We start from the raw sequence: 15904 nt of genomic DNA on the forward strand, positions 1-15904 counted from the left end.
GTGCAAAGTGTGCTTATTTGTAACGTCATTTGTTTTTCAGATGAAAAAAATAAAAAGCTCCATACTTACACATCACTTTCCTTTACTGCACCTCATAACAGTCAATAAATAATGCGTTAAAACTATATTATATTATTTGGATGGGTCCAAATAAAATGCCCAAGGGGTGTTTATAAAAAAAATAATAATTACATTTGTTTCTAAACCTATAGATTTCTTTTTTTTTGGTAAAACAAATTTGTTTTTAATGCTTGAACTTCGATTAAAACATGTTTACTTGGCACATCAGTAATGGAAAAAATGTATAGCTACTATGCAAATAAACTCTGGGCGTGAGTATTTTTTAGTAAATGCATTTTTTTTCCATTTAACACGACCTATCTGTGGTAATAAATTTAGGAGGGCGGCTTATCAAGAATTTCTATCCACCTGTGCTCATCCACTATAGGTAGTTATCCGCTTCGTCCTTCGGAGGTTCTCCATTCATTCTACCCTGGAAAATACAAAGAGACTCGTAATTTAACAAACAAATATGCTTATAACCGACAAGACTCCATATTGTCTGTGGTTGACTCTGATTCTTTAAAAGATAAATCTCGCTGCTTTAAATATATCCAGTAAGACACACTTTTAAGACAAAGTCCTTTTTGTCCGTAAGCTCAGCACAATGCCCACTTCCTCCTCCATTTAACTTCCTCATTGTAGCCTATCCTCCCATAACCTCCCATTGCCAGCGGCGAGTGAAAGATGTGCGGTTGATTATCCAGTCTGCTCAGAGAAGCGCAGATGGTGATTCGAGCCAGCTACTCGGCGTTCCACAATTCATGCCTGTCTCCGCTGACTCCCGGCTTGTTCGAGCTGTGACTGAAAGATCCTAAGACTTGCACTGCACGCCGCCGCCGCTGCTGCTTAGCTGTGTTTTCACCCAGTTTACGCTAAGTGGGTGCCAGTCTTGCTTTTGTAAACCAACGGATTTTGACAGCAGGACCGAGCAGTTTTTCACGAGGTCAGACTTGGATGGGTCACTCGGTGGCACAAGATACTGTCTGTGGCGGGATGGAATGACGAGTTTTGGAGTCGATTAAGGATACTACTAAAAGAGTCGGAGTAGTCATAGCAGTAGTCGTGAAAAGTGAACCCTCGAGATATGGAGTAACGGTGGGAGACGGTCATTGATCGCCTATTGTATTCTAGTACATCAGATGGACCGCGGCTCTTAAATCGCAGAGGGAAGTGGACAGGCAAAGCAAGAAACTTTGAAAGCTCCCCCCCCCCTTTATTGTTATAGAAACTCGTGGCTAAGCACGAATTATACACATGTGTACCGGAAAGGATGGAAAAACACCTTGTAAAATAATCTGGAGAACCGGATGCACCGAACGCAGCGGGCAGGTGGTAATGAGATAGAAGTGAAGGTTAGAGGATTTACTTTCTTTTTTCTGCAGAATCTTTAATCCTACAATCACGTTTTTTCACTAGAGACATTCTACAGACGATTGGATGTCGTGCGGTGAGGGGTGAGCTAATTGTTTGGACGGTACAAGAGTGTGTGATCACATCGTACGATAAATATTATTGCTATTATTATTATTACATATTACAACATACGCCTGAGCAATGAATTCGCCAGGGATAGACTCATTGACAGGGTCTGGGATGTATCAAGGAAGTGTCTCCGCTATGGAAACGGATTCGATCGCGGACGACGTGGATTCTTTACACGGAGGAGCGGTGACCCTGGACCCCTTGATCGATCGGATTTTATTGGAGTCGGTCTGCCAGCAGCAGGGCTGGGTGCGTGTCTACGGTAGGTGGTCGCATTTATTTGCTTGTTTTATTAGTGGGGATTGCACTGGGGACCCCCTTGTCGGCACTGTCTGCTGCCTGGTAACCAGGATATTTTGTTAGTAGACAGCTTTAGAAATGGAGCATCCAGACAGTCGCCGGAGGACATTCATGTTAAGTGGCAAATACAGAAAAATGTGTTGCAGCCTTTAACTGTGTAACCAGGCTACTCTGAAGAGGATGTGCCAGTCTTCTTTAAAGAGCGTGGACATTTAACGGGAATGGAGCAGCTGCCGCCGGATATTCTGTTATTTATTTTGAAATTAAAAGCCGGCTACGTTCGAACAATAAAAAAGCAAACAAAAAACAGGAAACGAGTTTATAACCACACATGTACTGTTGTAGTATAAACCAGCAAGCCAGTATCGTGACTTTTACTTAAGGCTAACAAAAGGTGAGGCGAATTTGGGCGTTGTGTTACCATTCACCATTCGCACCAAAATATATTATGGAAGGTGAACAATATTGTATCTGGTTTCTCGACTTTAAAACATTTCCTTCCCATTAGAGTGGCAACAAGAACACTTTACTAACCTTTTTGTAGATCATGTTCCTGCTGATTCATAAAGTCTGTGTGCCGTGCTGTCATAGAACACTAAGGCGTCACAAGATGACCGTCTATTAGCTGGCATTTAATTCCTTCACAAGATTCCCGGAAACTATTGTTCTCTCAAGTTAAATATAAAAACAGTAGCAGCCCATACTTCCATAGTTGTAACATGAACAAATCTGTTTTTTTTTCTAAATTGTTTTAAGTGCAGTTGTGATTTCTTTTATTCTGTTTAATATTCCTATGCATTCTTTGCAACCGTTTATGCTAAAGCAATTGGGCTGGCTAAAAATTAAGTATGAGATTTGGTTGGAATGAAAAAAAATATTGCTTGTTTTCTTTTAAGATCTGGTATCAGTACAGTTCAGTTTGCAGTCTGGAGTCTTGATGAAACTGAAACTAGAGATGATATTCTTTAGGCTTTTACAGAGTATTTCCATATGCTTCCTCATGTGTTAGGTGTTTTATACTGTAGGTAAACACAAATCCTTCTCAAAGCTTTCTTGTCACGTGGGACTTGTTGTATTATGATACTTATGATACTTGGATTCTTAACTCTGCATAACACAGAATTGAATTAAGTTGGTTTAGAGGATGGATAAATGAATGGTCAGTTAATCAATATTCAGTAATCCATACAAGAAATTTTGATAGAAACACATCCTGGAACTAAAACAGGAGGTCTAATGCTGTAAGACTCCACACTGCCACCTGTGTCTTGTTTGCTTGTTGTCAATTGGTTATGGGACTTTGTTGACAAATATTTTTCTGAAGTAAATCAAGCTAATCCAGGGTTTTTATGTATTTTTAAAAATTACTTTAAAAGACAGAGCTGTGTGTTATTGCTAAGTCTTACCGTAATAAGAAAATCAAAGATAGGGGTGTTAGGAGTGATGTTGGGGATCATTTGGTATTGTGGCTTCCATTTGCTCTTAATGGAAGAAGTATGTTCTGATTATGGATGAATAAATGGTTATTTAAAAAATGCAATAACATTCTTTTTCCAGTTGTATAAATTTGATCTTCACTTTGGAAGGTAAGTAAATCACAAGTTGATATTTACATTCATCCTTTTAGTAATCTTTGTAAATACTTATATTCAATGACTGTGGATATGTTTGGGCAGAATTAATTATTATGTTTTGTCCATTCGGCCCATTTTAAAACCTGCTTTCTTCATCATAAGGTCACTGGAATTTGGATTCTTGGAAATATCTGATACAAGTCAGGATCTGACAGGCTTTCTGTTATTTAAAACTTTACCTTGTGAACATTTGCTTATTATATGCGGCAGATGCATATTTCAGCTTAAAAAAATAACTTGCTCCAAAAACTCCCTCACTGGCATTTCCCTCATTAGTAAGGGTGATGCACTTTAGCTTTAGTTCCTTCCTCATTACTTTTAAAGTAATAATAAAGTGAAACATGTAAAATTCTCAGAATTGTTTTAGTGGTGAAAAATAAATATGGTCTAACCTTATTTATATATAATTCTGTGTAATAATAATTTAAAATTAAAAATGGTATTATTTTAACTCAGCATTATTTTGTGGGTTCTATGAAGAGCTTCAGAAGCAAATATGTTTGTTACATGCCCCAAAATATTTGGCTATCAAACATATTACTAGAATTTTGAAATGAATTATAAAAAAGTCAGCAATGTGTTTTGATCACTTTCTTACCTATGGTAATTTTTTGGAATGGAAGTAAAAGAACACAGCTAAAGTAATTTTATAATCTGTTAAAATAGCAGTCTGTAGGTACATATTCATTGTAAATTTTGAGCCATACAAGATGGCCCTCATGTTTATTTATTTTGGATCCAACTTTTTAATTATCACAGTCTCTATGTGTATTGTTTAGAGAGGGATTGTTTTAAGAAGGAACAATCAAAAATACTCTATACACCGTTAATGTAGTATCTGCCATTTTTGTGTGAAATGATTTAATAAAGCAGAAAATATTATTTGCTTTGATTATTATTTTGGAAATTCTTAGGAAGTTTTTAGCACAGTCCAAAGCAAAGTCATAAAATTAAGTCCTGTAAGTCTGGCTTTAGTAAATTAGTGCTAATAATATTTTAATGTCTTTCAATTACTATCAACCTGATCACATGTTGTGTGATAAGCTTTTCTAAAGATTTTACTCCAGTATTCAGTGTTTTGGTAATTTTTTCACAACACATATTGAAAGTTGAAATTGATTGTTCTACATACACTAAACAAAAGGCAAAACATACTTAGTTGTTTAAAGATTATACCTATTAAAAATTTTACCATCACTTTCTTAAGTGTTATAAAAGTAGAGCCGTCTACTTATCTTTAAACTTGTTGAATCAAATTCAACATTGCTGAAGGCAATAATAGCATCAGGTCCAAGGCAGATACTAACCCTGGACAGTACTCACTTATATATCTGGTAAAATACAGCCATTTGGGGTGTGCCAGTTAACCTAATGTGCACTTCTTTTTGAGGTTGAGTTATAAGGAAAGCTAGATCATCTTGAAGAGTAAACAGCCATTTTAATGTAGATTAGCCTCCCAATATTATCCAGTGTTATTATTTAGACTGTACAGTATATAAACAATCATATAAGAATATTTTGGACTGTTGAATTGCCTTTTTTTGAATAACCTCTACAGTTTGCAACATATTAAGTCTTTACATTTTAAAAAATATATTTTTTTATATATTTATATGTTTATTTATTATTTGGTGGGGTTTTTAAGTTGTTTGTAGCCATACTCTTACAGTTATTACTTGTTGCTTGCTATATATTTAACTGTAAACAAATACTTTGGCCATACTCTTAGAACAGCTTCTAAATTCCTTAATGACCTTACCCTCCTTCCTCTTTTAAATTAGTGTTTTAAATTTGAAATTAAATAAACAGAAAGGAAGGACAAAAGAAACACAGGAAAGGAGACTTAAAATTTCAGAATAAAGGAAATAGGGTGCCTGAACAAATATCAACTAAGCACTTAAGAGATGAGCTGGTTCAGAAAAACAGACCATGGGAACGGATCTATCAGCATAAATAAGGTTCAGATGTCAGCTGGGGCATTCACTCAGACATTCACTCTTATGTCAGAATGTGTATTGTCAGTCATGCTGTGAACAAATGTAATCTCTTATTATTGTGCTAAAGGATATTCTGTTTTTATTCTTTGTAGTTAATATTTACAGATTGAAGTTATATTTGTAAATTATTATCTTTATACTTATTTGGTAGAATGGTAGTTTAGTGTTTGCAGCTACAGTATTTTACTATTCTAAGAATCAGGGTTCAAATCCTTGGCGTGATAAATGTATTCATGAAGTTCAGAAGCCCCCACTGTGTCTGTTTTACTTTGGATATTTAAGATTTCCTCCTGCATTTGCTTGGTTAACCCATGCTTTTAAAATAGACAACTGATCATTCCCTGTAATAGACTGATATCTTGTCCCGGACTGGCTCTTCCCATGCATCCAACAATGCTGGAATAGCTTTGACACTAAATTGGATTAAGTGGACTGATGAGGTAAATGGTGCCACTGTGTTTTGACTTATGCATAGAAGCTGTGTGCACTGACATATCAGGGGCCACTATGTCTTGCCTTATACATGGAAATCACATGTACTAAAGTATCAAGATCAAGTTGGCAACAAGCAAAAGTATGTTGAGATTAAAATATATATGTTTTTCATTAGATGAAGAAGTCATTGCATTTATATAACACTTTTTAAGATGCTCAAAGTGCTTTTACATATAGAGGGGGACCCACTTCAACCACCATCATTGTGCAGCTTCCACCTTGCTGTTGTGGTGGCAGCTATTTTTGTGCCTGTATGCTCACTACACATCAGTTTTTTGGTGGTGAAGTGGTGAGTGAGATAGTTAGCCAGTAAGGGACAGGGGATAATCAGGAGGCCAGAAAAACCAGGCTGTAATGGACAATTTAGCTAGGGCATCAGGAAACATCATACTCCTTATGAAAGATGGCCATGGATTGTTTATAACCACCTTGACTGTACGTCTCCTCTGAAGGATGGTGCTGTTATTGCATCACAGTGACCCTGTCCCTGGGCTGGGGCATTGGGGTTCACATTCAGAATACAGGGTAAGCACCCTCCATCTGGTCTCACCAACACCTCTTTCAGCAGCAACCCAAGTTTTTTCCTAGATAGTCTGCCATCCAAGTACTGGTCGGGCGCTTTTTTCTTTTTTTCTTAGAAACCCATTTGGTTTTGAGAGTAAGTGAGCTTTTATTCTTGTCCTGCAATTTATGTTTACTAAATTTGGTTTGCCCCAATGCCATAAGGTACTGTATTTATGAGAATCCAGGAATGTGCTTTAAGTTTCTTTTTAACATATGTTTAGTTTATAATTCAATTTTCTGTACATCCATTTCTCTGGTTTTTTAACACTTTTGGTTAAATACAAGCTTATTGAGAGTCAGATCCACCTCTGGTTCTATAAAATTCAAGGGAGGAATAAAATGGTGACGAGGTTGAAGAGGTTCCAGTCATTCATATGGCACACACACATTCACACATTGTACTAATTTAGAGAGAGCAAGTAACCTAACCTTTGTGTCTTTGGGAAATGGGAGGAGAACAGTGTATCTGGAGAACACCCATGCAGACGTTACACAAAGTATGACTAGAGTTAAAGCAGGACTTCTGGAGCTGTGAAGCAATGGTATCAACCACTGTACCACCCTATTTCTCAGTTATTTTTTCATCAGACATATTAAAGTAGGATTCTAGTTGTCATTTATTGGCTGTTAACATGTTTATGTTGTAATAAGATTTGATAGTACTTCCTTGACACTTTTTGCACACACAAATGACTTGATAAAATAATGTGGTAGTAGAATTTACAGTAATAAATGGCAATTTCCTTTGCCAGAGTCACCTGTACAAGCTTGCAATCTACTGAGGAGGTGATTTGGCATCATCTATGAAGTAAAGCAATAGTGGGAATACCCTGAACTCATTTAGAATTCCCCAGTTTATGTTTGAAAAAAGTATTGTGTTTTTAATGTATGTCATTTATTCTTTGAAACCACCTTTTTTAAAGAATGAACTGTCTTTTCTCATGTACATTTGATGCAGCTGTTAAGTCTGTCTGTGTACACTCTTTAAGAGGTTTAGAATGCCTTGAGATTTGTCAGGTTTTTTTTTTTTAGGTTAAAAAAATCACATCTTAAAGAGGTACAATTGAATACAGCTAGGCAGAAAATACCAGAAAGAAATCTGTTTCTGTCTCTCAGTAATCCTGTAGATTTGTCTGTTAGCCACCAACATGTGAGACAATATGCCAGTTCTCTCTGCTCATTACTGCTAGTGCCAGATTTCTGCAGAAAGGATTCAATTTAGCTGTGGCAGCAAAACAAGACAGAGTGCAATGGCAGCATTGGTAAAGAATGCTGCCATCTGTAACACTGACATTGGTATTGTGATTCTAGCCTTGTGCCATTGTGGTGTTGCATGAAACAGAGCTAAGGGTATTGTCCCATTAGAATCCTGCATCCTTCATCAACTCTAGCCACATTTTTCATTTCCTTTTATTGGTACTCTGACTTTGTCTCTGTAGTGTTAGCTTCCAGTCACAAGACTGGCAGTGATGTTCAAACTAATAACCTTTCATGGCTGAATAGTGGCGTGACCAGACTACCTGAAATGATCATTTCACACTGGCACAACTAATGTTACTCTATAGCAGTGACTTCTGTAACCTTTTAGTTGTATTTAAAGTCATGTTCATCCGTCTTGTAAAGTGGAAAACACAACTTATGGCTGTGTGATCCATATGCTCTCTAAGCCTATGGTTAGACACAAATGATTAGTGCTGTCTCTCGCTCACTACTCCTACCCACTTAGCTAAGATCAATTCTTGTCATGTGATGGCATCAAGGTGTTATCTTGCCTGCTCTACTCTTTAATTATTACAGGCATGGGGAATGCAGGGGATATGAGAAGTTTACTCCATATAGCTTAGGGTAAGATTATGACATGTGACCACCAATTAAAACACCAACTGCAGCCATATTGCCACAGGGGAAGTAGAGGGTTAATGCATAGTGCTTTGCCCGTCCTGTAGTGCATTCATCATCATCATACAGTGAGCCATCTGTGAATTCTTAAATTAAAAAATGGGGTTTCCAAACATTGTACAGTTGAAGCCTTATTCCCCAGAATTAAAGCCTTATATTAACTCATGTCAAAAAAAAATTCTTTATCTGTTGCTACTCCTATTGAGTGGTGTGGCATCAGGCTGAGAAAGATGAACCAGACAAATCTTTCCTCATTCTGACTGGATTCTCCAGCTCTTCCAAGATACAGTATTTGGTTCTGCAAGTTTCTTCGAGACCCACTTTATGGGTCTCCTTTGACTGAGCTGTCAAACAAATACAATTTCAGCCTAAGACCCTTAGTAGACTTTCTTTTAACATGCTCAAAGCACTGAGGTTTGTATGTATAAACCGTGGTCCATCCCGCTCTTTACATTGGCAACTTGATCCATATCCCAGTAGATATAGTGCCAGTTAACCAGCAGATGTGAGTAAATTAGATCTGATTACTGAAGTAATATTTTAAATGAATGTGCAGTATTTCAAAGTATATTATACTGAATTATATACAATATAAAATCACTCTGTTATGAATGTATGGAGATTGATTCACTGTATTTTTTCAGAAAAAAAATCTTTTTGTTTGCTTGTCCTTTTTAAGTAATTATATTTTTATTATCTCTAGGTTTTTAAAAACGTTTCTTCTGTTTCATTGCTTGTTTTTTTTTTCTCCACTCCCATCAAAAAAAGTCATTCACTCAAAGAGATAGATAACATCAACTGTGTTCTTCCATGCTCAAGATGTTGAATCTCTGTAACGTCTGCTAATTTTATAACTAGCCCCAGAGCAAGTTAAAAGGATATCATCCCATTGGGATGACTGAAGAGTAGGAGGAATGAAGAGCACTCATAATAGAACTACAAGTATAAAGGCAGTGCAGAGCATGGGAAACTTGAAAATTGGAATGTCGAACAGTTTGCTGGAGAAGGGGAGTGGTGGGCATAAATAGCCTGTGTATGTGTCAAGCAGCATGCCCAGCTGAGCATGACTTTCCTCAAGTGACATATCTTGAGTATTATAAATATACTAGCGACACAGGAAGCATGTAAATGTGTCAGTTTTTAAATGGAAATAAATAAAGCTCCTTTGCATGGTTTTGGGATAGAAGGCGAGTACATAGAAGTTTGAATAACTTGTAAATGACCAGTGTTTAAATATAATCTGTGTGATTTGATCTTCTCTCACACTTTATTAGACTAAGTGATTTTAGGAAATCAAGTAAGTATTAGATTTAAATTCTGAAGTGAACATTTCTCAGAGTTGATGGTGTGAATGCTGAAGTTTACTATAGAAATCTGTTCGTTCACCAGATCTGATTAACTGTTTAAGTACATTGGGCTCAGTATTTATATTTTTTTTCATAAAACATATAACATATAGTATTCATTAAGAGTTTATGGAGCAACTGTCTTTTTATGTCCATTCATAGCACACCTGCCTTTTTTTAGAACTGGGAGATAATTATGGATATACAGTATTTAGATAAAGAACTATAAGATAGTATCAAAAAGCTACAGTTCTTATAAAACTGGGAGCTTCAGCTGAATGCAGTAGAATTTTCTAAGCCCTGAACAAATGTATTGTATCTAATTACTTGTTTAAATTGGTGCTATAATATGTTATAGACACTTTTTGATTTTATTATATATTGTAAAATAATAATATATTGTAAAGTAATTAATCATTTTTGTTGGCATGGTAATGCATTGGTTATGTCTGCTACCTAATGAATCCAGTGGTTTTAATTTCAATCTTTCAACCCTTTTGTTTTCTGTGTTCATATTTTTGCATCATCTGTTTGCATTTTCTCTGTGTACTCCAGTTTCCCTTCCACTTATCCAAAGACATGCATGTTATATTAATTATTATATAATTAATATAATTATATAATATAATTATTGGCCACATGTCAGTGAGTATGAATATTTTTGTGAGCGGACCCTATGATGAACTTGCACTCCTTCCAAGGCTAGTTCCTGATTTGTTCCCAGCGATGGCAGGGTAACCTTCATGCTATAGCAAGCTTGTACTGTGTTAAGAGGGTTAGTTTTTTGCCTGTGGACAGGCAAAATGTTATATTAACTTATGTACAGTATATAGTGTTCGGGTAGTACATTTATTTTACATGTATTCCAAATCAGTAACCTTTCATTAGCTTTAGCTCAGTTTGAACTAAATTTTTAAGACTTGTGATTCATGATGTGAGTAATAACATAATCACCCATTAATTTGCTACATCTGTATATTTCAGTACAGGATTATGAGAAAGTAGAACTTATCCAGCAGCTCTTGATGTAATGTAGGAAAATTCTTGAGAAGATGTCAGTACATCGCAGTTATTCACACACCCACATCCACAATGGAGACTTTTGGAGTCACCACTTAACCTAACCTTGAACATCTTTGCAATGTGGGAGAAAATTCAGGGTACCTAAAGAAAATCCAGATTAAAGGGAAATGAGCAAATCCACACAGACAATGAGCTGGGTTTCTAAATCAGCTTCCTGTACTGGAGGAACCACAATACCACCCATAATCTGTACAGTATAAGAAGTTTTGTTTCAGTTTGGTTTAATCGCAAATTGTAACTTTTAGAATGTATTTGTGTAGCCTGTTGTAACTTACTTTCTGTTGAAAGATGATTCTTGTATTTTAAGGGTTACTTTATTTTTGTCCTTGTGGTCTAATTCACTTAACAGTAACTGCTTCTACTTAAGCTTTGCTTTAAAATTATAATGGCCTGATTCCAGTTCCCAATAATGAATCTTTGCAGTATATATTAATACTGGTCAGCAAACCAAAAGAGCTCACAATGCAAACCCCAATTTGAAAAATAATAATACAAAAACTAACTGTTCTTTGTGTAGCTGCTCTCTGGAGACAGACATATTATCCATTCTGAATACTTGTGAGAACTATTAGCATTTTTTTTGAAAGAAAGAAAAAAAATATTGGAAGACCTTTTTTGGCAATCTAAGAGGAACCTTGCTGGAGATTTCTAGAAGATTATGTCTTGTGAATGGTGTGATTGTACTTAGACAGCAGCAAGGCTGTTTGAGAGGGCAGTGGAAGGTTGTCAGGCTTCTCTCTGTGACTCAGTGTAGTATCGGTGGGACCTTTTTTTTTTTTTATTATTTTCTGTTAATGAGCTCAGACCACTGGACTCCAGACATTTACTGTCGTCATTGCATTCCTTTTGAGGAAGATCTGCCATGGGTGTGGGGGGTGTGTGTGGGGTTTTAGTTGGAAGGATTGCCTTCTTTCATTTAAGGGAACTAAGTATTTATCTTTTAGAAGCTGACTGTTTTCATTTTAAAACTACCGTACTGATCTTTGTTTAGCTGAAAAGAATGATCTGTATATTTCTCAGTGCCTACCTTTCTTTTTTGCTTCTTTAGCAAAATATTGTGCTTTTGTTTCATTTTGAATTTTTTGTTTGGGTACTCTGTGTGACAAACTGTACAGTATTTCTTTACCTTTTTAGCGACTTCTGCCATAGTAATGAGTTATATGAGAATTAGTATTCTGAATTAAGCTGAAAAAATAAATCTCTATAAAATTAAAGCATAGGTAATATATTTTCCCTAAAAAATGCTAAACTGCAAGCATTTAGTAATCCATTTATTAATTTTTGTCCATGTTTTATTCATTTTAACAATATAGGGTCCGGAGCTTTTTTCTGCAAAGTAGACACAAGGCAAGAATCAACCCTGGATGGGGCACCAGTAAAAAATTAGTCTAATTAAATATGTCAGTAATTTGTTGTTAAATCGGTAACACTTTGTTTTCTCAAAAAAGATACTAAAATTATTAGATACCTACAGTATATCTAATAATTAGTATTTTTCCACTTACATAGAATACAGGACAAAGGCTTTTCTAACATTGCTTAACTGCACTGAAGAACACCTTGGGAAAATTCTTGGACATTCCGGTGTGCACGGATTTTTCTAGGTTCCTCTTCTGAACATCTACTTATGAACTGGCCGTTTCAGTTTAAACTGAGGATTTTGCTTGGGTTTAAGCCATTTGCAAGCACACTTTGTTTATTTTCAACAATTTCTTTGTTGGTTTTGAGGTTTATTTTATATGATTGTGACTATGTCACAGTTTTCTGGAAGGTTGTTATCGGTGGTATCTTCATACTTATTAGAACAAGAATTTATCAAGCCAGTTACAGAAAAACCACTACATAACTTTAATTGTCCTTCACTAAATGACATGGTAATTATGAAATTACACAAAGACACAAGATAATTTTAAATTTCACATGATCATAGCATCAAGGTACCCAGTGTTATTTTTTCAGACAACAGCAGTCTAATCTTATTTCTTCTAAGTAAGGGCTTTCTTCTGACAACCCCTCCAAATGGACTATTATCAAGGATGTTCTGTAAGATGCAACTATACACTGCAGTTCTTCAATAATTAATTTGTATTATCTGCAGTTCTTCAATGATAAATTTTTATTATCTTTTTCAGGGGCTTCCTTGTAGTGTTTAGAGCTCCCTGATTTATTCAACAAGGCAAAAAACCTTGGCTGTGACATACATTTTATTAATTTATGTTCTAAATTGAGCTGTCCATTAAATGCCCAGACAAATTTCATAAAAAATCTTCCAGGCATTTTTGCCTTCTGTCGTAACGCACAGATGCTTTTTAAGTGTAATCATAAAGCAAACACCTATGGTACAAAAGAGTATTACTTGTTATTTTGTGGCAAAACCTATAAAGGGTGCCACAGATTTTAGGCTGTGTTTTCAGTTCAGTCATTTTTTAGGAACATGTTATTGATAGGTGATTGTATTGGTAAATATGAGAATTAATCAAGTTTAAGTTGTATTCATTTTAGCTTTTGGAATTATGATTTGTACAGTATTTAAAATTATTTATTCAGTTTATTATAGAGTTAACAGGGTAGAATAATTTAAGACAATGTAGCATATCATTCACGTAACCAAGTTCAGAGTGTTGGGAATCTAGAGCCTGTACTGGCTTCGTTGGGTCCAAAGCAAGCCATCATAGGACCCACTAGCATACACATACTCACACAAACACTGTCACACAGGTCCATATCTTTTGGGATGTGGCAAGAAGACATATGAAAACATGGGGAGAATGTTAACGCCCCACATAGACAACAACAGGGTATGGGACTTGAACCCAGGATGTGGTATCCTTGAAGCAGCAGTGCTAACCACTGCCCTACCTAGCCACTGTGTAATATCTTAATAAACTGGAAAGCTGTTGAACTTACTAATGTTTGCCAAATTAGAAATGTTGGTGGTGGGGCATGTACTCGTAACTAATTGACAGGAAGGAGAAATGGTTCATAAAATTAATTATATTGAAAAAATCTATTAAGTAAAGAAAACACACAGCATATAAAAAACAATGTTTGCTTATATCCCACTATGTCTGAGGTTTAAAATGGCATAGTTTAGGTGTGCTATGTCCTGATCTCATTAAAAGCTCAAAATGCTGTGACACTGGTGAGCTTATAGTTTTTTAATTGTAATGCATGGGTATTTGCCATTATCCTGTTGTCAAAACTGATCATTTTGAAACCTCTTGCTTGAAGCTGAATCTCTTTATAATTAACCTGGGAAATATCAAGGGAAAAGAAAGGGGATTTTATGTAATCTTATTAACTTGCCCTGTGAGCTCAGTAGCATGTGTGTGACAGGAAGTGTTTAAGTGGTTTATCACTCTTCATTCTTAAAGCTGCTTGTGCAGTCTGACTTTAAGTCCTAGTAACCTGCTATTGTGACTTTCTATGTAGATGATTCACCATTACTGGGTTTGAAAGAGAGGAAGGGGCTACTTGTGAAAACACAAATATAACACCCACGATGTGAACTGAAAAAAAACCTAAACTTTTTAACCGAGCATGTTTCAGGTTAATAAGTGTTAAAGTCAACATTTAAAAGTTACATATTATGCAATGAGACACAGTTAATGTCCTTTTGTTATGTCTTTGGATTTTGCAATACAATATACACTGTATATGTGTTGATTACTTTTATGACATATTTACTAATAAAGAAAATCAAGGATATATTAACCCTTAAAAATGTATATACTGTAGTTTATTTTGTAGTATACTGTATATAGTATCCTTTATTCTTTGTCATTAGAGGCAATATACTGAGCCTAAATTAAGGCACTTACTATTAATAGTAATAATTATATTTCTTGGGCAAAATAAGTCATAAGTCTTGTAATCTGAGAATCACAATGATATTTTAAGAAGAATAGTGTGCAAGTTTACAGAGTTTAGCAACACAAACAAAAGCTTTGGTCTTCCTTTTCTAAGTGACATACTGTGGCATACAGTATATACAATTTTAGACATTAAGCCCTGGTGTGCCATCCCTTGTATCTTATCAGTCTGCAGCATTTGCTCAACATACAACTGGCTAATTCAGAGATTAAAGAGAGTGCCTTCATTAATGCTTTAAAAATGCTTGTATCTTTTCCCTATGTGCATAAAATTGCAAATCTATATGCATTTTGTTCCAGCCTAATGTTTATATTAACCATTCCCTGCTTTTGCACTGCACAGTAAGATTACATACACAAGCTTTGCCAACTCATTCATATTTTTCACAGACCACCATGCAAGTAATTTTCAGACAATTATATTTCTTTGGTATTGAACAAAGTTAGTTTGCTCATTTAGTTCAAATATTGGCCAAACTCTGTAGTCCTTGAAAGAAGTGCAAGAATCTAAGAAAGTTATTAGTGGTCCACTTCACCGGTCAGCTGTGGTTGATCATTTTCAATGCAAGTGAATTCATTATTTTGGTTCTGTCTTGTTAAAAGTAACTTTAAGCTGAATATCAGTCATCTTTGGTATCATTCTACAACAAATTAGGACGTATTTTTATCTTGATTATATTTGATTTTGATTGTATTTTAAATAGCTATGCAATTTTATAGTTCAATAGGCTAGTATCATTTTAGTTAATTGAGTGCCGTTTTTCACTATGGTGTATTCATTGTGCTTTGTCAAACTGCCTGGCCCTCTGTCAAACTTACTTTGAATTTTAAAGATCTTTTAGTTTTTAGATACACTTAAAACCAATATAAAAATAGAGTAAGAAAAATCCTTAATGTCTTAAGTAGTTTGTGAGAGGGACTAGTTTTTGAGGTCCCAAGACTTGAGCTCATATTAAAATATTTTTTTAATCTTCTTCTTTAGTTAGCACGTAATACTAAACTATATTTCTGAAAAGTGTTCTGAAAGTGTTGATTTTATCTGTAATAATTCTGTGCATATAGTAATAGACTATTAAGGTGCTTGAAGATGTTTGAACATTTTTTTTAAAGTATTTGATTTCTAGAGCCTGCAATCATCTAGTAATAAAATGTTTTCTTTGTATAAAGCC

General features: G+C 35.3%; 1 protein-coding gene across 2 annotated transcripts in view; it reads left to right on the forward strand.

Moving 5' to 3' along the window:
* Positions 1 to 848: 848 nt before the first annotated feature.
* rasal2 (RAS protein activator like 2) overlaps positions 849 to 15904 on the forward strand; it is a 260725-nt gene continuing 245669 nt past the window's right edge. For both annotated transcript variants that reach the window (XM_028811332.2, XM_028811333.2), the window contains exon 1: positions 849 to 1807. In XM_028811332.2, coding sequence (XP_028667165.1) covers positions 1618 to 1807 — 190 coding nt within the window. In that variant the 5' untranslated portion in view covers positions 849 to 1617. The remainder of the gene's footprint in view (positions 1808 to 15904) is intronic.

Source organism: Erpetoichthys calabaricus, chromosome 10, assembly GCF_900747795.2.
Source record: "Erpetoichthys calabaricus chromosome 10, fErpCal1.3, whole genome shotgun sequence".
NCBI classification, from domain to species: Eukaryota; Metazoa; Chordata; class Cladistia; order Polypteriformes; family Polypteridae; genus Erpetoichthys; species Erpetoichthys calabaricus.